This window comes from Stenella coeruleoalba, assembly GCF_951394435.1.
Source record: "Stenella coeruleoalba genome assembly, chromosome: 1".
Lineage (NCBI taxonomy): Eukaryota > Metazoa > Chordata > Mammalia > Artiodactyla > Delphinidae > Stenella > Stenella coeruleoalba.
Window position 1 is genome coordinate 78226759 of NC_137169.1, and position 26927 is coordinate 78253685.

The following is a 26927-nucleotide window of genomic DNA, read 5'->3' on the forward strand; positions in this document are numbered from 1 at the left end:
GGGTAATGGTAGGGATATTTATTACCCCTTGAAATGATAAATATTACACTCGCTTATTCATCCAAACATTCATCTATTTATTTATTCTTTCAATCACCACGCATCTGGGTTTTACTATGCTTTAACGTTATCATATTTGGTCCTTAGGATTCAATAACGCACAATTATATTCCCAGGCAAGATGGAGTAGATTGAAACCAAACTTAAAGAAGGAAGGACTATTTGGTTTCTACTCTGAGTTTTAATCACTATCCAGGCAAGATATATATATATTTGCAACATTTATTACTGCCTGAATATTGCCATAATATTATATAACTTCCCTATAGGGGGTAACCTGCATGAGAACAAGATCTTTACTTTGCTCTCTTCACATAATCCAGAACAATGGCAGGTAGGGCATGAGAATTTAGTAAACAGTGTAAATAATTGGAACTAAGTATTCCTTAATGAGTACTAGATGTGTGAATAAATTGTTAACTACTTTTGAAAGCCTTTTTCTCTTTTTAAGTGATCAATACAAGTTGTTTTTATTATTTTTTATTGAAAGGAAATAAAAACAGTGTTTCAAAGAGATATCTGTACTCTCATGTTTATTGCACTGTTATTCACAATAGCCGAGATATGAAAACAACCTAAACACTAATCAACAGATGAATGGATAAAAAAGAAGTGGTACATGTACACAATGGAAAATTATTCAGCCACAGGGAAGGAGGATGTACTGCCATTGCGACAACATGGATGGACCTTGAGCCCATTATGCTAAGTGAGATAAGTCAGACAGAGAAAGACAAGTACTGTATGATGTCCCTTATATGTCAAATCTAAAAAAGTCAAGACTTCCTTTTGTTCTTCAATTCGGGGTGTCTCTAGTCTAAGGGATTAGAACATCTGCTTAATTCAAGCTCTCAATGAGAACAGATACACAATATTTCTATAGAACAGTTTGCTTTTTCATTAAAGCCTACCATTTATTGGCCACCTATTCATTAATATATGGTTTCTTCCTTAAAAGTCAAAGCCATTCTTCCTTCTGAACACTTGAAGCCACAACTGGATAGAGTCATTTAAAGCTCCAATGAAGGGGCTTCCCTGGTGGCGCAGTGGTTGAGAGTCTGCCTGCCGATGCAGGGGACACGGGTTCGTGCCCCGGTCCAGGAGGATCCCACATGCCGCGGAGCGGCTGGGCCCGTGAGCCATGGCCGCTGAGCCTGCGCGTCTGGAGCCTGTGCTCCATAACGGGAGAGGCATACACGAAGTCACTGAGAAAACTACACCAGAAAAGTTTCTTTTGCTTTGCTAGCCTTTAAGACCTTAAAGGTTTAAAGGGTCACCTTAGAGACCTTAATCTAGTGTGTAAAATCCGAACTATTACCAAAGACGCTTAGAGTGTTCCTAGAAATCTGGCATGATAAGTCACACATGTGTCAGTCTTTTGTTTTTCCAGCAGATTCTTATGTAGTACACTCTGTGCCTAAACATACTCTATGAAGATGTACAGAAAAATATGTAACGGTTTCTGTCCTCAGATGAACTTTACTTTTATTTGAAAACAAATACGAGACCAAATTAGTTGCATGGCACCTGAGCCAAGCCTGCATTTATTACCAGGATCCTGTGTGCCTCTACTTTAACAGGGAGACTGTGGAGTCTTTTCAGGATCTGAGTATCACTGCAAACTCAGATCCTGATTCCAAGAGTCACCGAAACGTTTGGCCATTCCCATTTCCCAGAACACAGGTACCACGTGAATTTCCAGAGGTCCCCTAGGAGGGGGACTGGGGAAATCATTATCATTTAACCTTGTTCTAGAGTTGCAGAGTCCTTTCTCTTGGGATCCTGCCCTCTCCTCCAGGTGATAGGTTCATGATCTGAAATTGGTTTAGATCAAGACTATGGACGGTGTCTTTTTTATCGAGGCTACCTCTCAGCCTCTTGGTAAACATCCTTGTCTCCATTTGATTGTTTCCTCCCCTCCCTTTTGACTCTACAGACACCCTGTTCTATTTGCCATATTCAGAGTTTTCTCTGCTCGGGTCTGGCTGGCTGCCACTCCAACCACATTATAGACTGAGTGCTTGTGTTCTCCAAAACTCATTTGAGGAAACCCTAACTTCCAATGTTCCAATGTACTTGGAAGTGGGCCTTTGGGGAGGAAATTAGGTAATGAGTATGGGGACTTCATGAATCTGATTAGTGCCCTTATAACAAAGAATCATTAGGTTCTCTATCCGCCTCCTCCCTTTTCCAAAAATGTGAGGACACAGAAAGAAAGTTGCCATCTGTAAAGCTGCCAGAGGACCCTTACCAACAACACAACAGTGCTGGCACGTGCTTTTGGACTTACAGCTTCCAGAAACGGGGAAAAATAAACGTTCTTGTCTTAGCCACCCAGTCTACGGTAATTTTGTTATAGCAGCCTCAGCTAAGACAAACCATGATTCTCATCACTATGGTATGTACTTGGGCTTCTGATGTTTAAATGCTAACAGGTGGCCTCCATGCGTCAGGGTCTATAATCCCCAGTACTATCAGGGCATCCAGTTCTTCAATGATACATCACATCTTTGGCCCTTGCCTGCAGCAGAGAGTCAATCAATGAACATTCAAGAATGATGGGATTCCTCTCACCAGTGCATATTCTTAACGTTTAGTAATTTTCTTCCAATACCTTAGAAGTGTAACTCAAAGAGAGGAAGTGAAGTCTCCTCTAGCTGAGATTTCAAGGGGTAACAGGAAAGTTTATACCTTCTTTTTGAAGAAATATAAGGGATTAAAAACACAGCCAAAGTGAAAACAAGATTAGGATGCAAATTTTATGCTTTCTAGTATTCTGATCCAACTCTTTGAACAGACTGATGTCATTTCTAGAAGCAATGAGCAATTTCATCATCTAATAGTCAATTTCACATTCCATTTATTATCATTTTTAGTATTATACTTTATGTTTTCTTTGTCATTTGAGAAATGATAATACAAGCTTTCTTTACAAAATTGAGAAGATAGAGGATATAATGAAAAGTGTGTGCCCCTTCCATCACGAATGCCAAGCTGTTCTCCCCAGAAGGAACCAATGATACCACTTTCTAATGAATCTTCCAGAGGCGTTCTATGTGTACATATATATGAGTGCACATAAGAATTGCATTTTTTATGGTGAACAGATTATACAAACTGTTTTGTACCTCATTTTTTTCACTCTATATCTTCAAGGTTGTTCTATATTTATACATATAAACCTCCACTATCAATTTTTTTACTGGCTACATAGTATTCCAGTATATGTACATGGAAAATGTATATTACCAGTTTATATAGATGGACATTTAAGTAGTTTCCAATCTTTTGCCATTAAAAGGGATGCCTCAACGGGCCTCTTGTATGTATGTATGTATATATACATATATATGATTTGGCACACATATATTTCCTAAAAGTGAACATGCTATATCAAAGTGCATTTATTCTATCTAATGTGGGCCAGGCATTGATATTTTCTAGTAACCACTTTTTATATTTAAAGATTTGCTGAATGCAAGTGAAAAGCATTCACACCAAACATAGGCCAGAGCATGTACATATATTGTGTATCTATAATTTCTTTAAAAGAAGAGCTACTTCGTTTTAAATAGGGAGCTCACACCACTCACAATATGACCAAGAAGTTTGCCTGGAGTGCACAATAGTGAAGAGATCTCTTTGCCAAATTTGTCCAAGGCTACTGCCAGCCAGGGAGTATCATCATCTTTAGTATTATCAATCATATTTTTCAAATGATTTATCTCTGCATTCATCTCCTCAGATTTCTTTCTAAATCCTTCTTTAAGCAGAGCTTCCTGGACCTAAAAAAAAAAAAAAAGTGAGAGAAGGGAAGTAATACTTTTTAAATCCCCATTTTTTTTCAAGGATTACATTTTGTCAAACTTTAAAACTTTGCAAATTATCTTTGTTTCACTGCTAAAATTGTTCTTTCTTACTCAGTCATGAAAGGAGAATTTTGTAACACAGAATATCTACTGGTTTGGACCTAAACACTAAGAGAAAGTATAGTTTACAGCCTTACTAATATTCACATACCATTGGGTTTTGCCAAAAAGCTAAGCCTGACATGAGGACAAATATACGTTCCAGCCAAAAAATGAGAGGCGAGAGGTAACCTTGGTCTGATTGCACTGATTCTCAGTCCCACTCAAGATGATGCAGTCACCCAAATCATAGAAGTCTGTTATAAACACATCCAGATGGACAGTGAGAAAATTCCCTCTATGTCACATGATAGCTTGGGTATCTATCCACACCTGGAGACAAGGCAGCAAGTTTAGAAGCCGTTGCCTCTCTATGTTTTTAAGTCTGGACATTTCCAATAGTTTTATGACAGCATAGATCTACCTCAGGGTCTCTGGGTGGTAGCAAGGTTCCTGGTAATCGGCAATGATCCTGGTAAAGCAAGCCAGTTGCTGCTCATATCAAATATATGTGGTTGGAATATCTGTTTAATGAAGCCTCATGAGATCATTTTAAAATTCTCAAAATGGATATCCAAACACTATTTATATTCTCCAGGGGACTGGAGGGGCCATAATCATGCTGAACTCTCCAGAGTCTACTTATACAGTAGAACTCAAAGGCTTTTTGGAAGGATTCAAAGGCTTCAGGGTTTTAATATATCACAAGCAGTAAATGGCAGCGGTGCTTCCCTCCCTAGTCTTGCTGTAACCTTCGCCCACCCCTTCCTGATGTACAAGGGTAATGACCGTCAAGCACTACTAAGGCCACAGCCTGACCTACCTTCAGCTTATGCTCCAACATCATATTCTGCTCTCTCAGTTGCTTTTCTCTTCTCCTCGCCAGCTTCTCTGTCAGCTGGGCTATGTTTTCCTGGAGACTCCTCTGTCGTGCTGCCGTCTGCTGCTCCAGCTCCTGCAGTTTCTGTTTCAGCAGCTCCTGTTCCCTCTCAGCTGTCTCCCTCCTGGCCTGCTCCTCTGCCCCAAGAAGGTTTTAGAGAGGGATGAAAATAAGGTAAGGACTGATCTCTACCCTCCTGACCTCAGAGACCAAATAAAATTGGAAAGGGAGGTAGAAAATCTCTGAAATCCGCCCCCCGTGTCCACACCACCAAGAGCACATTTCAGAATGTGATGGGAGAGGCTCTGTCTGGCTGACATCTAACCATGTCCAACCACAACTCCCCTTGCTGTTTTTGGATGTAGCAGAGCTATCCCACAGATGGAGAAGAGGCTCCTTCTTCCTTATCAGGAAGGTTTTGCTCTCACACCTGTCAGAGGGAACTGCGGGACTGCCAGAGCCCTACTCCGTACCTGCTACAGCCTTCTCCCCATCACTGAGGGCTTTATCTGCCTGCAGGATGGATTTCTCTATTGTCACCTGTGACAGCAGAAAGTTCTGGAGGACTTCGTTTGCCTGAGGAACCAAGAAGGAGCACAGAACTTAAAATTCCATTGAGGAGATTAGTGCTGCAAAAACAAGTATGTCCATGTAATTTTTGCTTCATGTTTAAAATTCTACAGTGGTTCACTACAACAAGCCTAAGCTCCTTACAGTGACCTGTCTTCCTCCAGTATCTAGCCCCATGGTACTTCCTTCTACCCACTCCAGATTCCAGCCAGTCAGAACTATGTTCAGTTCTACAAACCCAGGATGTCTGGTGCTTTCCTATATTGCTCTTCCCAATGTGAAATACTGCCTCTAAAATGTGCTGCTGTTTTCCTCTGCTACTTGCTGTCTGTAACTTTAGGCAAGTTAGTTTAACTTGCTAAGCTTCTCCGTTCAGATCTTTAAAATGTTGACAATAAGCGTAGATGCTTCTTAATGTTATTTGAAGGATTAAAGAGTCTAGCGAAAGAGCTTAGCATTATGGCTCTAGGCAATAACAGTTCAAAATATGTCAGCTGCATTCTTACTATCATTATTACTTTTTTATTATTACATTTGTTACTATCACCTTTGTAGCCCATTTTCACAGGTTCACAAGAGTTATAACTTTGTATGCAATTGTCTGTGTATTGGACTTCCTCTCTTGTGATCAGCCTTGAGTACAAAGACTCTGATTTGTAGATCGTCTGCACTTGGCACATCAAAAAGCATGTTGTTGGATGAAGAAATGAACAATTTCTGTTCTGTCTCGTGAACTTTAGAAATCCATAGTCATTTGGGGGAATGGACATTTCTCCTCAGGAATAAAGAACATTGTATGGACCACAAGAGCTAAAACTGTCATGATATGCCCATGCTCTCTCATTACCCACACCTGGTGCTGTGCTCTCAGATTTTCAGGAACCCCCCTTGACTCTATTCTGTAGACTCCCATGCTCCCCTTATTCCTCACCTTCACTCCTTTCCTGGGCACTTGGCAATACTCGCTTTCAACCATTCCCTTTGCTTTCCTGTAGAGTTCATGACCTCCAGGAACAGAAAAAGTGCCTGCTGAAATATTTTCCATTAGGGCCTTGGAAAGCTCCTGAAGTTTAGCCTGGCAGTATTTGACAGATGCCTGTTCATTCTGCAGCAAGAAACCCTCCTTCTTATCCTTTATGATTTCCTGCGAGGGAAATGTAGAGAGATGTCACCAGAAGCAAGGAACAGAGGAGATACATTTTCAAGGAATCTGGTAGAAGGACTGGTGTGACTGTGGTCCTCAGGAGAAAAGCATTCTGTTGGAGTACAGGGAATAAAACAGCAATCACAAGATCTGATCTACTCACAATCTTGAAAACTCTCTGTAAGACCACAGGAAAGTTTCTAAGCCTCCCTTCAGGCTCTTCATCTGAAATGTTGGAGGCACATTATCTAATCTCTGTGGTTCCTTGCAGCTGCAACATTCAGTGATTCTATATTCAATGATACAAGGAGCAACCTAAGTTGAAAATGGCCTGGAATGAAGGGCTGATAAGAGAAATTTTGGGTGCTGGTCATGGGAATGTGTTCACAGGAAGAGAAACCAGCTTCAGAATGACTTTTGGATGCTCTGGACAGCCTTGGAATCCACAGAAGTATTTACTTTATGAAGATATCTATACTGATTTTACATCAGAGTTGAGAGACATTTCCAGATAAACTGCCTGAGGCTTGGCAGAAAAAAGAAGGAAATGTAGTCCTTTGAAGCCCTATATCCCTGATGGGAACACAGACTACTTTATCCTTGAGAGAGGGATGAGCCATGGGTTCAATAAAGGCTCTGCTAGGCTTTTGACAGATGCCTCTTCATTCTGTCATACTCTCCCCTTCTTCAAGAGAAGGGGACAAATAGTAAATACTAAGAGAAATTACCACAAGATTCTTCTGGAATTCCTGATTTTCATCCTTGAAGGAGCACTCCATGAAGATTGCAATGGCTTCCCTCTCACAGGCTGCGTGCACCTCCAGAAGCTCCTGGAGCGTGTCCGTGGGGAGCCTCAGTTGCTGGGCCATCTGCTCACTGTAGTGGTCGGCTGCCTTCTGCACGGCCGCTGAGTTCTCCAGCTGGGCCAGAGTTGTCACTGCGTTCTCCAAACAAGGTACAGCTCCAGTATTGATGGTATCCACATAGGTCACAACCAGAGTCCTCAGACCTGAATAAGCCAGGACATTTAAGGGATAAATATTAAGTTATCAGTCAATAGGCACCAGGATTCTGAGGCTACATTTCTAAGGTCTCACACACACACACACACACACACACACACACACACACCCATACCACTTCCCCCTTCTACTATCCCTACCTTCATTTCCCTACTGACTCTTCATTTTTATGGTTTTCCAGCCCACAGGGCTGAAAAAAATTAAAAATTTACCTGTATGTAAAATACTAGGGGATATCTGAAATATTGAAAGCAAGATAGATTACAGAGGTATTAGATGAGACAGGGTATATCAGATTATATCAGATTATATTTATTCCCAATTCTGGGGCTTTGAATGGATTTTTCAGTGATTTATGGGCTAATATTTATTTTTGGACCACTGTAAACTCCCAAAATATTTTTTGTATTCTCCTTGTGAAGAACACTTACTATACAAGACTTCCCCTGAGAAAATGGAATTTTGTTTTTATACCCAGATAGTGAATTTTTTTCTTAGTGTAGGAATTTTTCAGATCAGTGGAAGCCACAGATTTCAGTGACAAAACTTGCAATTTGGGGGAGAGATTTTTAAATCTCCGAAAGTAAGATAAGTATAAAATATACACATTTCTTCATGGAGTATGAATGTCTGTAAAACCTAAATTCTATACGGAATCACACAAAACTACTGAAAAACACATATATAAAATATTCAGTGGTCCCACGGAAATGGGAAAAAGAGTCTCACGGTTCCCAGTGACTGTGATTCCCTCTCTGAGGGTCTTGGTTTTTGCATTGGTGAAGATGTAAGAACAGAAATTCTTTGTTTGTTCCAGGAATTTAGGATCCAGTTGGTCTTCAGACACATTCTCAATATCACCTAGAAGTTCTTTGTCATTTGTTGGCCGGTCAAAGACAAAACATTTCCGTGTTGGAAAGAAATGCCTGATACACTCTCTGGGTAGATTTGATGTTTGGGCTTTGGGATTCTTGCCTGAGGGAGAGAAAAACAGAGATTAGACTGGGAAGAGTCTTGGGACAAGGGAGCTAATGGTTTTTATGACAGGGATTTGTGTATCTTTGCTGTCTTCTATGTTTATAACTCCTTTAACATAGACATTCAGTACTTCTATGCATATCAAACTTATACCAATGATGTAATTCTGGAGAGAAATTTGGGGAGACTTCTGATCCAGTAAAAGAAACCTATGGCTGGTATCCCCAGACCTGCACATGGTAGAGTAGTTGTCTATTAAATGTTTACTGAACTAATGGCTAAAAGAATGAAAGGTCAAGTGTAACTTTTTGCTCTACTTAATCTCATGTAGGAATTGAGCTGTGGGACTAAAAAGAAGAGCCACAAAAAAGGGATACTGAACAATATCAGGAATATTAGGAATGACACCAGATTATTTAGGTGAAATGATTTTGATGCTAAAAAATAATTGGTACAGAGTTAGCTAATTTTTAGTAAAAAACATTGAAGGGTAAATGTACCTAAAATGTAATTTTAAGATGTCACCACTAATCAATAACCTCTTTGACATAAAGGATTATGTTTGATCTGACAGTTGTCTTCTCCCCCCTAGCCAATTTCTCAATAAATATTTAAAGAAAGCATAAATAGAAAAATGAAAACAAAAAGGAATAAATCAGAATTGTTATATCTTTCAAGATTTCGTCAGATATACCCACGGTAAATGTAACCCATTAAAATAATTTATTAATTTGTAATTAAAGCATGGGTAAATATATGGGAATTAGGAGAAAGCTGTGATATGGAATGTAAAATGAATGTTCTAAAAATTATTGCAAATATTGAAAAGGCATAGATTGAAAAGATACACACTTCTTCAGGATTACTTAGAACATGAAGTCATTTTGTAGATGATATACTATACAGGATTAGAAAGTTCCCTCTTTGAGAAAAATAATACCTAGCTATGTGAAATGCACTTTTTTTTCCATTAGATTGACTTTTCATTTTAATTTCATGTCTAACAAGTATCTTGTCAGTTTTTTTCCTCAACAAAAAAAGCAGAAGCCAAAATAGGGAACTCAAGTGTCTGGTCTTTAGAAGAATTAGCACCCATTGTAATCTGGATGCTAAGTTAAAAATGGTATGAAAAACAAATTGGTTTTGAATAATTTCACTTTACCTTACACTTTACTTTTCTTAAGAGAACTTAGACTCTAGTCCCTAGAGCTTTGCAATCCGCTTTCCAGCCACAGTTTCTACAGACTTTGATCGAGTCTCAAATACAAATGCAGCCCCAGAGATGGTGGACGGTGTGTAGTAGATCCCACCCTCTATTGGACCATCCACTGTCCAGACCATGCTCTGATACCTGGAATCAGCTTCAAGGCATTCTCCAGGTACTCATCTTCTGTGATAGGGTGACCGTTTAACATCAGTTCCAGGGTGAAATCCCGTACAGTCCAGATAAAGTCTGGAAAGAAACTCACAAACTCTCTGGAATCTTCTAGTACACCAGATCTTGAAGAGGACTTGGCCCTGATGAGTTCTGTGAGCTCTGTCACATAACTAGGAACTTGGTCAAGGAAAAGAAAACCCCTACACACAATTCCCACATTTCCCTAATTAAAAAGTATTATAATCACTCTCTTTTGCCGTGAGTCCCCTCCACTCCACTAAAGGCAGCTAAATAACAGGGAAGGAGAAACTGACTCTATCTCCATTCCCAAAAACTCAATGAAACTTGGTGGTTCAGTTCCTGGAAGGATACTGCAGTTGTTCCAAGGCCTGGTGGTTGATGGTGTTCATGCTGTTGTAGACAAAGCTGCTACATAGAAGCACAGTCAGGGCAAAGATCCACGAGTCATTCTTAGGGTCACCCTAGAAAGCACATTTGAACACAAGACTTAGGAGTTTACTCCTAAATTAGAAATTCATTCATACACTTATTCTATCATATTTTCATTTATTATTTCAGCTGACATACTCACCATGCAAAGAAATTGTTTGAAGAGAAACATAAATACAGATAACAGCTTTGACAATTACAAAGACATTTTTATGTTTCCAATTTTTTCATATATAAAATCCTTCTTATCTTCATAGTGCTTTTTTTCCCCTCAATTGGATGAAGTAAAATAACATATACATAAAATCGAGTACAGTACTTGGTGTGTAATTATGTATTCAATGATGACTGTTAGCACTTATTTATTCTACAAATATTTATTAATCATAGCCCATATAAAATATTCCACAGTTGGCATAACTGGGTATTTAAATTATATCCAATCAGTAAATATCTGCAAGTAGTTACTGAATGCTCCCTACTGTTTCTTAGATTTCAAAAAGCCATGTTAAAAATGACAATTATTCCTTTCAAGATGCCTATTTCAAAGCAGTGACAAACATCCATAACAATAAATGTAACAAAGATGACAATACCTATAAAAAGCTTACATCTTAGTAGTGTATATAAGCAGTTGAACTTATAGCTATAATATTAAATTAAAATTTGTCAAGGAAGAATAGAGCTATGAAAGCTGGAGAAAGAATCTATGATATGAAAGCCTCCTCAAAGTCTTGAACTGAGTATTAAAGGATTGGTTGAATGTGGAATTGAAGAAATGAAGGTGGTCCCATAGATAGAAACACTCACAGAAGCAAAATTAAACATGGGAGAATACAGGGGTCTTGTAATGAAAATAGAGTCATTTCATTTGACTGGAGCAGAGGTTGAGTGGAGAAGTACATTTGAGCTCTAGTGCAGCCTGATGAAGGACCTTAAAGGCCAGGCTAATTTGTTTGTATAAATCATAGCACTGTCTAAGTAATAGCATAAATCCAGAGATCATTTCTACTATAACGGTTGTGAAGCTATTCCCTAGAACAAATGCAAAAACTGTGATTCATGTCAAGAACAGTCTATATTGGAGTTTGGGGGGGAAATAATCTATTCATCACTTTATTTCCCCAAAATGCAATTTTTAAAAATAATCAATTAGGATAAGAAGAAGTGGTATTTATGACAAACAATAAATTATTTCAACAACAAGACTATATCATTGCTTGATATATGATTTTAAATAAATACAGAATTTCTAATTCTCCTTTGGGAAGAAATAGAAAGCTATAGAAATTTAGATACTATTTCCAAATAAGTCTCAAAGTAAGTGGAAAAAAAGTAATTTATTTCATCCATTAGTAGAAAGCTAAAATACCAAAAATCCATCTTAAAATGTTTCTTGTAGGACAAACACATGCCTTTATAGAAACAGCACATTCAGAGGTATCTTACAGCATTCTACAATGCTCTGTGAGTAGTTGATGAACTTCATCATAGAAAATATAAACCCATCTCTTAACTCTAACCCTCAAATACATTCTTCATCTGGTAGCTAAGAAGGTGAATCAGAAAACTTTCCTCACTCCCAGGTTGATGTTTCTCCACTTTCTTACCAAGGCATCCTTACACTTAACTGTCAATTATGGAAACTGTGAGGTGCTGCCTGGATCACGTTTCAAGACTGAAGGACTTAGTCCCCCAGCTGTTGGGAGTGCTGGTGAAAGACAGTCTTCAGGTGTCAGGCCTCTTAATTAGAAAGGCTTCCAGAGCAGGCTTCCAATAATTTATCAGCACCCTTGTCCCAGCTCAGGATAACTCAAAAGGACCTTTCAATCTAGAGCTCACATGGAATTGACAGAAGTTGGAGATTGCAACGCAGCACTTCTTCCTCTCTCCAACCTGCTTCTTTACCAATCATACTTTATTAAAGCCGACTGCATATGTGCGGCCTTGTCAACTGGACTAAAGACTCTTTGAGGACAGGACCTTTATTTTGGTCAGTGATATCTACAGTACTAAGTCCAAAGGTCTAGAATTCAGTTGTTCAACAATTATTTATTAAATGTAATCAAGTCATCCACACAGTGCCAAGAAATAAAAGATTTTATCTAACATACCATGATACCTTACCTAGAAGTGAGATTCAAACAAACCATAGTCTGCCTCCTTTACTATAGGTGATTTCTAGACTTTACAAATAGACAACAGCAGTTAAATGTCTATGATCATCAAGCAATAAGGAGAAAATCCAGAATAAAAAGGATTTATCTGTGATTTTCTGCCTTACCTTTTCCACATCGCCCAGGCCCTCTGTGTCCAGAAGGACCAGGGTATGGTCTGACTTGGAAGGGTGAGGCACACACCACATCCAGATGCCCTTTGTTTTAGACTGCACTGTAGAGCCCAGAGGGAAACCTGCAAGGGGAGGGGAGAAAGCAACATTCAGTTACAGCAGATAATCTAAGCAGCCCAGGGGCTACAAAGTCAGACTTACTGGAGTTTAAGTACCCCAGCATACAACATGGTGCTTTCTCTATTTCCTCAAGAACGTCCTACTTTGTCTGTCACCTATTTCAAGGAGGAGGGGATATTAATTGTGAGAATGACGCCAAGCAAGGGATCAACAAGGAGACAAAGAGGTATCCATGAATCAGACAAAACAGAGGTCTCAGGTAACCATAAGAAGAGTATTTTGAAGGAATGGTGAGGTTCAGAGACAGAGAGAAGTGGATTGCAGTAAAATATGGGCAGGTAAAAAAGTGGAAAAAAGAAATTGAGATTATACTTTTTGCCAGACAAAATAATTTTTGAAAAGGGTAAGAGGTATTAGCCACAATAGGATATGAAGTCCAGGAAGGGTTTTTAAGATAATACATAATGAAACATCTTTATATGTTGATGAGAATATCCCATAGAAAAGCAAAATGTGTTTTGAGAGAGAGAGAAGACACAATTGCAAGAGCCCAGTACTTAAGCAGGTAGAGGAAGGTAGGATTTTTTGCATACATAGGAGAAATATTGCTTTATAGGAATAAAACAAAAAATATGATAACAGATCACAATAAGGTAGTGAGTTAGTGGTGAGAATTAGAAGTGAAACGGTGGCTTATTGAGAGGAATTTGGTTCTCCCTTCACATGACCAGGGAAGAAAATTAAGAGGCTGAGATATCAGCTAGAGTCAAACAAATGGATCCTGACCAAGTATAACACTCACCATTGTTCTGTCCTTTAAGACGGTTCATCAAGTAGGATTTGCCTGTACGATACAGTCCTACAATGGCCACCACCACCAATGGCTGTGAAATCTTCTCAAGAATCTGTAGAGCTTCCTGGTTCACTGACAGCAGGTCATTGTCATTTTCCACCAGACAAATGGGGTCCATCATGTTGGGTCCAGATGCCATGGCAACCTGCTAACCTAGAAGTGATTCCTAGTAGAAATAAGATTATAAAGTCATTCCCTAACTCAGAGTCATACAAGCACTTGTCAACGTTGGACTTGGTAAGAATTCTGTACTTTCCATGAGACGAAAGCTAACCTAGAATTAGCAGACTACAGAGGCTTCCCTCCATCATTCCCTCAAATCTCTGATGAGGTTTGTAGTGAAACACAGGCTATTATCACTCTCTATAGTTTTACTTCAATAATAATAATAAAATTCAAGTTATTGTTACTACACACTGAAGGCCTAGAATATACCAAGCCCTATGATACATAAAGTACATACCCACCTAAACGCATACTTAAAAGAACCAACCATGCTATTAGAGACATGGAACATTCAGCTTCATCCCCCAACCTCTGGGGATCAGAGAACAGCTGAAAGTTGTGTAATCATCAATGACTAATTGTTTAATCAACCATCCCTATTTAATGAAGACTTCATTTAAAAAACTGAAAAACCCTAATTAAAAGGGTTCAGAGAGATTCTGACTTGATGACCATGGAGGTGGTCAAAGGATGGCATGTCTAGAGGGGACATGGAAGCTCCACAACCCTTTCTTACCTTTCTCTATGCATTTCTTCTATCTTGCTGTTCCTGGGTTGTATCCTTTTTTAATAAACCAGTAATCTAGTAAGTAAACTGTTTTTCCTGATTTCTGTAAACCATCCTAGCAAATTATTGAAACTGAAGAGGAGATGGTGGGAACCTCCAATGTATAGCCAGTTAGAAGTCCAGGTGACAACCTAGACTTGCAATTGGCATTTGAACTGGGGGGCAGTCTTGTGGGACTGAGCCCTTAACCTGTGGGGTATGGACTAACTCTTGGAAATTAGTGTCAGAAATGCTTAGTGTGAAAAAAATGCCCAGATATGTGGTGACCAGAAGTGAAGTATGGAGAATAGAGAGTTGAGAGGAGAAATTGAATTTTTCCTTTTCAGGGTGGAGACAAACAATAGATGATCAAAAGACCCAAGGAGAGAAACTTTGGGAAATTAAGATATTTAAAAGCAGCATATACAGGGGAAAACTGAAAAGGCACACACAGGTTCAGGGAAGATGCATGCTCAGAAAAGCCTAAAAAGACTTTATGGTTTCTCTTTAGCTTAATCCCAAGCCTCAAAACCAAGGGCCAGTTTAGTGAAAGAATTCCTTGGCACAAAGCCAGTATGCAAAGAATGGGAAAGTTAGCTGCTTTTATAAATGCCCAATTTTCAACAAAAGCAACAACAAAACAAAAATCACAAGGCATACAAAGAAATGTATGCCCATTCAAGGCATACAAAGAAAATGTGGCCCTTTCAAAGGAAGAAAATAAAGTAGTATGAAACACCCCTGAAGAAATACATGCACTAAGTGTTCTAGGCAAAAACTTTGAAATAACTTTCTTAAATATGCTCAGAAAGCTAAATGAAAACACAAAGAACTAAAGAATACCAGAAAAACAATATGTGGGGACTTCCCTAATGGCCCAGTGGTGAAGAATTTGCCTTCCAATGTAGGGGACACAGGTTCGATCCCTGGTTGGGGAACTAAGATCTCACATGCTGCAGGGCAACTAAGCCCATGTGCCTCAACTACTGAGCCCGTGCGGCTCAACTAAAGAGCCCGCATGCCTCAACTACAGAGCCCACGCGTTCTGGAGCCTGCACACCACAACTAGAGAGCCTGCATGGTGCAACTACTGAGCCCATGTGCTATGGAGCCCATGCACTACAACTAGAGAGAAGCCTGCATGCCACAACGAAAGATCCCACATGCTGCAACTAAAACCTGAGACAGCCAAACATTAAATAAATAAATAAGCTGTAACTCCATCCCATCCACACATTTCTAAAAAAAAAAGAAAGAAAAGAAAAACAATATGTGAACAAAATTTTAAAATCAACAAAGTGATAAAAATAATAAAAAGGAACCCAGTAGAAATTCTGAAACCGGAAAATACAATAACTGAATTTAGAAATTTTCTAGATGGGATTAGACTTATGCAGTCAAAAGAAAGAATCAGCAAACTTAAAGCTAAGATATCTGAAGTTATAAAGTCTCAGGAGCAGAAGGAAGAAAGAATTTTTTAAAGTAATATAGCCTAAGAGATTTATGGGATATTGTCAAGTAGACAGATACATGCATTACGGAAGTCACTGAAGCATAAGTGGAGAGGCAGGGCAGAGAGATTCTTTGAGGAAATAATCACTAAAAATTCCCAATGTGATGAAAAAACATGAATCTACAAATGCAAGAAGTTCAACAACTCAAATAGGATAAATAATTAGAGACCCATGCTGAAACGTATTATAATAAAACTGTCAAAAGACAAAGAGAGAATCTTGAAATCAACAAGAAAGAAGCAACTCATCACAACCCACCACCCAAAAGAATTCGAAAGAGAAGAACAAACAAAGCCCAAAGTCAGCAGAGGGAAGGAAATAATAAAGATCAGAGAGGAAATAAATAAAATAGAGATCAAAAAACAATAGAACAGATCAACAAAACCAAGAGCTGGCTTTTTGAAAGGATAAACAAAATTGACAAACCTCTAGCCAGGCTCACCAAGAAAAAAAGAGAGGACCGAAATAAACAAAAAAGAAATGAAAGAGGAGAAATAACAACTGCAACCTAAGAAATACAAAATAACATAAATGGATACTATGAATAGTTATATGCCAGCAAATTGAACAACCTGGAAGAAACTGACAAACTTCTAGAGACATAGAGACTGCCAAGTCTGAATCAAGAAAAAACAGACAATTTGAACAGACCGATCACTAGAAGTGAAATAGAATCTGTAAAAACAAGCAAACAAACAAAAAATCTACCATAAAACAAAAATCCAGGACTGGATGGCATCACTGGGGAATGCTACCAAACATATAAAGAAGAACTTATAACTATCCTTCTCTAACAATTCCAAAAATTGAAGAGGGAATACTCCCAAATTCATTCTATGAGGCCACCATTTCCCTGATACCAAAACCAGACAAAGGCACCACAAATAAAGAAAATTACAGGCCAATATCTTTGATGAATATATATGCAAAAATCCTCAACAAAATATTAACAAACTGAAATCAACAATACATAAAAAGAATCATACACCATGATCAAGTTGGATTCATTCCAGTGTCACAAGTATGGTTCAATACAGGCAAATCAATGTGTTACACCACATTAACAAAAGGAAAGACAAAAATCACATGATCAATTCACTAGATGCAGAAAAAGCATTTGACAAAATTCAATATCCATTCATGATAAAAACTCTTGTCAAAGTGGGTATAGAGGAAGCATATCTCAACATAATAAAGTCCATTTATGAGAAACCCATAGCCAATATAATACTTAACAGTGAAAACTTGAGAGCCTTCCACTAAATTCAGGAACAAGACAAGGATGCCTACTCTCATCACTTCTCTTCAACATAGTATTGGAAGTCCTAGCCACAGCATTCAGACAAGAAAAAGAAATAAAATGTATCCAAATTGGAAAGGAAGAGGTAAAATTGTTACTATTTGCAGATGACATGATACTCTCTATATAGAGAACCCTAGAGTCTCCACCCAAAAACTATTAGAACTAATAAATGAATTCAGCAAGGTTTCAGGATACAAGATTAATATACAGAAATCTCTTGCATTTCTATACACTAATAAAGAAATATTAGTATGAGAAAATAAAGATATCTCATTTAAAATCACATCAAAAATAAAATAAAATATCTAGGAATAAACTTAACAAAGGAGTTGAAGACTATACTCCGAAAACTATAAAATATTGATGTAGGAAATGAAGATGATTCAAAGAAATGGAAAGACATCCAGTGCTCTTGGATTGGAAGAATTAATGTTATTAAAATGGCCATACTACCAAAGCAATCTACAAATTTAATGTAATCTCTATCAAAGCATTTTCACAGAACTAGAGCAAACAATCTGAAAATTTATATGGAACCATGAAAGATCCTGAATTGCCAAAGCAATCCTGAGAAAAAAGAGTAGAGTTGAAGGTATAACCCTCTCAGCCATCAGACTACATGATAAAGCTACAGTAATCAAAATGACATGGTACTGGCACCAAAAAACAACATGTAGCTCAATGGAACAGCATATGCATATTAGAATTTGCATTCTATGCAAATCGCAGTGAAAAGAGAGCTGGGGTGGTTATACCTACATGAGGCAAGAGAGAATGAATGTACTTCAAACATTATTAAAAGAGACAGAGAAGGACATTATGAATAGGTAAAAGAGTCAAGTCACTGGAATATAAAACAATTCTAAATATATATGCCTCAAACATCAGAGCTCCAAAATATATGAAGCAAGCATTGACAGAATTGAGCAACAGAGCACTCAAGAATAACAGGAGACTTTAAAACCCTACTTTCAATAATGGGTAGAAAAACCAGACAGAAGATCAATAACAAAATAGAGGACTTGAACAACACTACAGATTAGTTGGACCTAACAGACATATATGGCACACTCCTATTCAACAACAGGAGAATACACATTTTCCCAGGTGTGCATGGAATACTTCCAAGGATAGACAATATTTTGGGCCACAAAACAAACCTTAAATTTTAAAAAGTCTGAAATCATACAAAGTATCTTTTCTGATCACAGTGGAATAAAACTAGAAACTAATAGCTAGAGTAAAACTGGAAACCTCACAAGCATGTGGAAAATAAACAACACACTCTTAACCAACGGGTCAAAGAAGAAATTCCAAGAAATATTCGTTAATATTTAGAGACAAATGAGAATGAAAGCACAACATAACAAAACTTATAATATGTAGCAAAAGCAATACTAAGACGGAAAGTTATAACTGTAAATGATGGCAATAAAAAAGAAAAAACCTCAAGTCAACAACCTAAGTTTACTCCTTAAGTAACTAGAGAAAGAAACAAGGTTCAGGGCTAGCAGAATGAAGGAAATAATAAAGATTAAGCAGAAATAAACAACAGCAAAGCAATAGACAAAATTTTAAAAAGCAAGCATTGGTTCTTCAAAAAGATCAGCAAAATTGACAAACCTTGAGCTAGACTGACTAAGAAAAAAAGAGAAGTCATATTACTAAAAACAGATATCAAAGTGGGATACTTCTTGGACGATGGCGGAAGAGTAAGACGCAGAGATCACCTTCCTCCCCACAGGTACACCACATCTACAAGTGGAACAACTCCTACAGAATAAAAATTTACAAATTAAAAAAAAAAAACAGCAAAAAAAATGTGATTCATAAATAGGCAAAGGACCTGAACAGACATTTCTCCAAAGATACACAAATAGCCAATAGACACATCAAAGGATGCCTAACATCACTAATCATTAGGGGAATATGAATCAAAAGCACAATGAGATACCACCTCACACCAATTACGGTGGCTATTACCAAAAAAAAAAGGCAAACAAGTGCTGGCCAGGATGTAGAAAAATTGGAACCCTTGTGCATTGCTGGTGGGAATGTAAAATGATGCAACCACTGTGGAAAACACTATGGTGGTTCACCAAAAAATTCAACATAGAACTACTATTTGATCCAGCAATTCCACTTCAGGGTATATACACAAACGTATTAATAGCAGGGACTTGAACAGATATTTGTACACCAATGTTCACAGCAGCAGTATCTAAATTAGCCAAGAGGTGAAACAGCGCAAATGTCCATCAAGGGATGAATGGATAAACAAAATGTGGCAAGTCATACAATGGAATATTATTCAGCTATAAAAAGAATGAAATTCTAATATGTTACATTGATGAACTTTGGAGACATTATTCTAACTGAAATAAGCCAGACACAAAAGGAAAAATATAATATGATTCCTCTTATATGAGCTACCTAAAATAGTCAAATGAATAGACAGTAAGTAGAATAGTGTCTAGCACGGGCTGCAGGGAGAGGGAATGAGGAGTTTTTGTTTATTTAAAGGGTACTGAGTTCCCATTTGGGATGGTGAAAATATCTGGAGATGGATAGTGGGGATAGTTGCATAACTATGTGAATGTACTTAGTACCCCTGAACTAAGTAAAATGGTTAAAATGGTAAATTTTATGTTAAATATATTTTTTCACAATAAAAAGTTTAAAAAAAAAGCAGACAATCTATTTTTCTGTGCCATGCTACTGCAACCAATTAATTGGCAGAATAATCTTCTGCAAAGACATTGGTTATCCTATAAGTTCCTTTATCAATAGCCAGTGGTAGCTTTCAAGTGACCATCATACACCAAAATGTGCTAACATTTTAGTGTGATCCTACGTGCTTATCTTTTACCTGCAGGTATAGAAGAGTGTTAAGTAGAAGAAGCAGCAGCTGTGTGGGAATGAGGTCAATAAAAAGGATGCAGCCTCCCTTTCAAAAAGAGAAGGCAGGAGACAGGAGAATGTCTTGTATCTTAAGGGATTCAGGCTGAAGTACTTAGCTGAGAAGGGTCAGGTTTTTTTGCAACTTAGTCCCAGAAATGAGAATAAGAATAAAAATGCAAATATCATTTTATATTACATTGAGAGAGATATACATGTATTTAGAGAGAGAAAGCAAATCTAGCAAGAGATCACCACTGGGTAAAGCTAGGTGAAAAGGATATGGGATTTCCTTGTCATTGTTTTCCAAGGCAAAGTTTGATTTGAAAAATTAAGTATTAAAAGCACAATTATACCATGGGTCTCCTAGCATATTTTTGATTGCTATTATGTTAAAAGTTTCCTATAATATCTATGCATGTTTCATTATCAGAATATATAAACATGATATAATATTCAAATATCTCAAATATTCAGTTTTATATTTATAGGTCAAGTATTCAAGATACATCTAATATTATCAAAAAAAAAAAAAACGGAGAAAACAGCTCTATCAGTTACTACTCATGTGGCCTTAAACAAGGAGTCTCACCTAGACAATTTTAAAGATTGGGGGTGGTGGTGGTGGTGGGATGAACTGGGAGACTGGGATTGACATATATACACTAATATGTATAGAATAGATAACTAATAAGAACCTGCTGTATAAAAATAAATAAATAAAATTAAATTTAAAAAGAAAGATAATTATAGGGGTAATGTGAGAAAAATTATAGGTCCCGCCTGGAGAATGTTTTGATAATGAAATTAAATACTATAAGCTTATATCTGAGCATAGCATGCGACACAAAATAGGATTTCAGTACATGTTTGTTGAATTAGATGGAGATTTATCCGTAATAATTGCACTGAACAAGTTGGTCCATTGGGTGCGTTTGAACACAGTCTGTGAACTCGAGGTTACTAAGAAACAAGGCCTACAAATAGAAATTTTTTATCAGAGCAAAGCAGCAAGCAAATTCAAACACTGCTTCTGCACCATCTCCTTTTGTCTAATTCTTCAGTGTGGGGAGTAAAGAATACAAAGGAAAACATGGGCCTCTAGCAGCTACATTATAATTTCTGCAGTTGTCCAGTCCCCTCTTTAGAGTGAAGACTAAAGGAAGCTGTAGGAAGATGTGAGAGGAATAACTGCAAACAACTTTATATATGGAATCTTAAAAAAAAAAAAATGGTCATGAAGAACCTAGGGGCAAGATGGGAATAAAGACGCAGACCTACTAGAGAATGGACTTGAGGACACAGGGAGGGGGAAGGGTAAGCTGGGACAAAGTGAGAGAGTGGTAGTGTATATATGGACATATATACACTACCAAATGTGAAATAGATAGCTAGTGGGAAGCAGTCGCATAGCACAGGGAAATCAGCTCGGTGCTTTGTGACCAGCTAGAAGGGTGGGATAGGGAGGGTGGGAGGGAGGCAGACGCAAAAGGGAGGAGATATGGGGATAATATGTGTATGTATAACTGATTCACTTTGTTATAAAGCAGAAACTAACACACCACTGTAAAGCAATTATACTCCAATAAAACCGTTAAAAAAAAAAGACCCCACCAGTTCAAAGGGCTAAAAATAAGATAAAAGGGGAAATCAAAAAACCCTGCAGGGGTGCCCCACACTCTCCTCTGAGTGTTTCCTTTTGCCTTTGCCTCAATAAACTGCTTCTTTGTTCTCTTTGCTCCAAAAAAACAAAAAACAAAAAAAAAACAGATCTGTGATTTCTTAGCTGTGAAGAGGCTACAGAATTTTTAACTTCAATTAACAAAGTACAACTGTTCAGCCCTGCTCAGGAGTGGTTTTCAAAATTTGATCTACAGAAGAATCATCCAGAGGGGTTGTTAAACCCAAATTGTATAGATTTTTTAAATGCTACAAAAGACTCCAATGTAACTATGAAAAACAAACCAACAAACACAAGGGCGTGGGGGAGAAGAGAGAGGGAAGAGAGAGAGGAGGGGGAGCCAGAGAGAGAGAAGGAAAAAGAGAGAGTTTTGAAGAGATTTTTAATTTTTAACTAATAAAAAATCAGCTATGTGGGAACTAAATTTATCTCTACATAGATATTTTCAGAGCTCTCACTACGAAGCTTTCTTAAGTATGACTGATAGAAAGATTAAAAGAAACAATCTCTTCAGATGATAATTGCCTATAACCTCCTTGGCAGAGACTGTCTTTTTTTTTTTTTTTTTTTTGCTGTACGCGAGGCTCTCACTGTCGTGGCCTCTCCCATTGCGGAGCACACAGGCTCTGGACGCGCAGGCTCAGCCGCCATGGCTTACGGGCCCAGCCCCTCCGCGGCATGTGGGATCTTCTCGGACCAGGGCACGAACCCGTTTCCCCTGCATCGGCAGGCGGACTCTCAACCACTGCGCCACCAGGGAAGCCCCGCACAGACTGTCTTATTCTCTGAATTCTAATGCCAGCCACAGAGCTGGATAAAGCAAGACAGGCAAACTCCCATGAGGACTCTTTCGAGGAGCAGCACATCCAGGGAGACAGAGTGTGCCCGTCACTTTGCAGACCTTACTGATCCAGAGAAGCTGAGCGTCCTCCAAACTGAAGCCAGCCATAGACCTCTGCACCCCAGACAATAGGCAACCTGCCCTCTCTCAATTGTCACTTTGAATCAGAAATCAATTTGGGGTTGCACATAAAAGAGATAGACATACCTGCTCCACACACACCAAGAACAGTTCCAGTTGCCTCTCACCCGTTGCTCACTTGCTCCTTGCACCTTTCTGTCCCTCCTTTATCAAAGCTAAAACAGACTGAGCAAGCCAGTCTCCCCTTCCAGTAGAGTAACGGGATAAAACTGAAATTGAAAGTAATTCACGCTGTTTTTGAGACAGCAGAGTCATGCCCGATTTAGTGACTACAGCACAAATATGCGGGTGGGGTGCAAGGTGAGAGGAAGTTAGAAAAATCCAGTCACCCAACAGTCACATCCTAACACATTCCACCAGCTTTCTTTGGGCCTCCCCACATTGAAGACTTCCCTGGCCTCTCTTCTTGATACACCTCTCTCCCGGGTGTAAGGTTGCTTATGGTGGCTTACGTCTCCTTGACAAACAAGAAAATTAGAAAATCCATGGTACAAATGTAAGCAAAGCAGTATAAACCTAGTATATTTCAAGTATTTTTCTCTTAGCCAGGATTCCTGAGTGCTTTGTTTAGTGAAGAGCTCTTAACATTTCAACCTGTTCCCTAATATATATAAATATTTAATGAAACAAGTATCTTTTATAATAATTAGAACATAAAGATAAGTAAAGATGAAAATGAATAACCCTTCATGGTATTATCCAGGGATGCTCACTGCTGGCTTGGCATTCTTGTACTTCCCCAAAACACGACCCTCTCCCAACATAGGTACAGCTCCTTTTCTACAGAAGTTTAGCCAATTGGACCAGTTTCAAAGGGATTTATTCAGTCAGATAAGAAAGTGATTGGGTGTGCCTGTTTGTTAGTGAGGAAGGAAATGGAACAGTTTATAAGAGAAAAATGCAGGTGCAGTAGGAAGATGCCCAAGGAAGTCAGGCTGTGAGAACAAAGGAGTCCTCCTCCTTCCTCCTCTTCTCCACCTTCCTCACCATTCTCCTTGTCTATGGAAACTTTTCCATAAAAGGCCAGATAGTAAACACTTTAGGATTTGCAGGCCACAGATCTCTGTCACAACAATTCAGCAAAAGTATCCATAGACAACGGGTAAACAAATGGGTGTGGCTATGTTCCAGTAAGATTTTATTTACAAAAGTAAGCAATAGGGCGGATTTGGCCTATGGGCTATAGTTTATCCACCCTTGGTTTAGGTAAGTGTCATGCTACTACATGCTAGGGGTTGTCACTGTCTCATGTATCATTGTTTTACAGGCCAAGTGAACTTTGGTCTAAGTCCAAAGTCTCAGGCTGAGTATCTGCTTCTACGGCCATTTGGGTCAAACAGTATCTAACTTATTGTTTTGGAGCAGAGAGATGGAAAAGGAGTGCGTTTGCTGTCCATATGTCTGAGCATCATCCAGGTGAGTTCCTACCTGGGTGCCTGAGCCATGCATCCACATGTCTACATAATTGTCCAACTCCCAACAACATATCACTGCAAGTAGCTCCTAAACAAGCCAAAGAGAAACAAGTGGTGATAGAATATAGTCAGTGGTAGTGATTAAGAGGCTGGTTTGGTTGTGGGACACCTGGCCAGGTCTACAGGACTCTGTGAATGAGTGAAGAAGCCTAACATCTGGGTACATGTCAAGGTGACTTCAGCCTGAGTGGGCTGTGCCTTGGTGAAGGTTATACAGGCTTTTCTGCCTGCATTTGCTAGACTGTCCATTCCAAGAACAGATGAAAGAACACAGTTCCCGAGGATGCGGCACAAGGCCAAACCTAAGATATAAAGGCTTGCAGACACTGCCATCATGTGGTAACTCAAAATCATGATCTATCCAGTCACATATGAATGTTCCTGTGGAAAGTACTTCACTGAATTCAATATAAATTCAATATAGAATCTATAGAAATTCAATTATAATAAAGTAGAAATCCATATATACAAATGTATCACATGCATGCAATGATAATTTTGCCTTTATATGTTTCCTAACGTAAACATTGGCTATAATGTAAGTTCTCTAAAGGTTAATTGAAATGAAGAGAGAAGTAGTATGGTCTTAAGCTCCTTTGGAGAAAATGTTTCTACCTGGGTTTTCCCTCTCAGAAAAGAGACTAGGATGCACATAGTTATTTGAGAAGTGATGACAAGAAGCCAGAGGAAGGGAGAAGCGGGGAAAGGGAGAGTAAAAGAGGGAAATGGAAAAGTCAAAAAGGTGAATTATTGAGCTGGTTACCCTTGTGGGAAACTGGAGATCAATCCCAACATGGATATTCTGAAGAACTACATGGAATGCATTTCAGAAGCGTCCCTTTGAAGGGAAATGTGAGGATTTTCCCAACAACTCATTGATTGAGAGTTACCATAGAGGTCTTTAACCCCTCTAAACTTACAGCTGTGAAGAAAAGCCTGAGAGAGAATAGATGAAAGACACTGGAGTAGGACATAGAAGTATGCTGACTGGTACCATGAGTGCACTGCTACAGTGGGTTTGAGAATAGAGGCAAGAGACGGAATGAGCAGATAACAAGCACTGGAAATACTGAAGCCAAGGAATTGGGAAATACAGTGACCTAATCTGAATAATGTTTTCAGACAAAGTCTTGTACTGGAAACAATTTACAATTCTGGATTTTAAAAAGTATCTTTTTAAAAGCAATAAAATTTTTTGGCAAACTAGTAATGAATGACATCATTAGGTCAAATTTCATGGGAAAGTGGGAACTCAAAGAGTTGGGTGGAGCATTAAAGCTGCTTTTTCCTGATAGCGTTTGTCAAACAAGGGAATGTACCATCAGTTTTGAAGGCATTATGAGATTAGGGGCCAGAGATCAAAAGCCAAAGCTTGCCCAAAGAGTATATGAGGCTGTAATATACTACAGTTAACATGGTGACTATAGTTAATAACACTGTATTGTATGTTTGAAAGTTGGTAAGGGAGTAGATCTTAAACGTTCTCATCAAGTGAATAGAATCTGTAATTTTTAAAAGCTCCCAGCAAACAAAAAGCAAGAACCAGATGGCTTCACTGGGGAATTCTACCAAACATACAAAGAACTTATACCTGTCCTTCTCAAACTCTTCCTAAAGATTGAAGAGGAGGGAACACTCCCAAAGTCATTCTCTGAAACCACCATCACCCTGATACTAAAACCAAAGACACTACAAAAAAAAAAAAAAAAAAAAGTACAGGCCCGAACTTCCACAGACACTTTATAGCAGCCAATATGTGTGTAGTTGTAATTGTAAAAAAAAGCCAATACTGTTAGGGTGGGCATATACATGGGTTTGAAGCTTACTTCTTTTATTTATCTCTTGGGGGTTATCACATTAATGATCTAATATTTCTGTAATGTTATAACACTGATGAAATATTATAGATAATTTTTTCTATCTCTCCCCTCTCCTAGACTATTTCCTCAAAGATTGAAGTCACTGTTGTTTACCATGATACATAATATATACTTAATAAATGTTGAATTCTTTATCATCCAAAAAGAGAGTTCTCACTATAAGAAAAAATATTATAGCATTTGTGGCAATGGATGTTATCTAGACTTATTGTGATTATCAATTCACAAATATATGCATATATCAGATTATTATTTTATACACCTGAAAGTAATATAATATTATATGTCAGTTGTATCTCAATTTAAAAAATAACGTGAAAATGCACCAAAATGACAAAATATTATAATTCAGAATCAAAAACTGCTAGTCTATGGCTCACAATAAGAAGAATAAAAGGTAAAGAACTTATGCTTTATAACATGATATTGAATCAATTATGATAAGTAAAGGCAATATAATGGAATGGATAATTCTATACTCTTGCCTCTCAAGAACACTGAAGATTAATGAGATGATAACATAGTGCCATTCGACACAAAACGTGATGAAGCTTCAACGAAAATATGTCTTTATTAATGAGGAAACATGTTTTGTTTGGACATTAAAAATTCTAAGCTTGGAATTCCCATACTAGATCCCTAGCAAAGTATTCTTGCTGCAACTTTAGATGCTTACACTTCTGCTTCAAAAGATAATCTCAGATAAGGATGCTCCTTAATCTATATGAGGCAAATGAATAATTGTCTTTTTCTTAGCTTTATAGATAAT

The 26927-nt window shown here is 38.1% G+C and overlaps 1 protein-coding gene across 1 annotated transcript; it reads right to left on the reverse strand.

The window, feature by feature from the left end:
• Positions 1-590: 590 nt before the first annotated feature.
• GBP6 (guanylate binding protein family member 6) lies at positions 591-22992 on the reverse strand. Its single transcript, XM_079944033.1, has 11 exons — positions 22870-22992; positions 13603-13819; positions 12675-12802; positions 10313-10422; positions 9914-10110; positions 8314-8559; positions 7291-7571; positions 6350-6562; positions 5322-5424; positions 4792-4985; positions 591-3845 (listed from the first exon to the last, which is right to left on the reverse strand). Exons 2-11 carry the CDS (start codon positions 13790-13792, stop codon positions 3618-3620), a joined length of 1890 nt encoding a protein of 629 aa, XP_079800159.1. The 5' UTR covers positions 13793-13819; positions 22870-22992; the 3' UTR covers positions 591-3617.
• Between the last annotated feature and the right edge of the window lie 3935 nt (positions 22993-26927).

Excerpts from the sequence above, each read along its gene's own strand:
- GBP6 (XM_079944033.1), bottom strand. The coding sequence starts at position 13,792 with ATGGCATCTGGACCCAACATGATGGACCCCATTTGTCTGGTGGAAAAT. Across the intron at positions 8,560-9,913 it reads TGCCTTGAAGCTGATTCCAG|GCAAGAATCCCAAAGCCCAA; the intron begins GTATCAGAGCAT and ends TCTCTCCCTCAG. Across the intron at positions 5,425-6,349 it reads TGCCCAGGAAAGGAGTGAAG|GCAAACGAAGTCCTCCAGAA; the intron begins GTGAGGAATAAG and ends TTGGTTCCTCAG.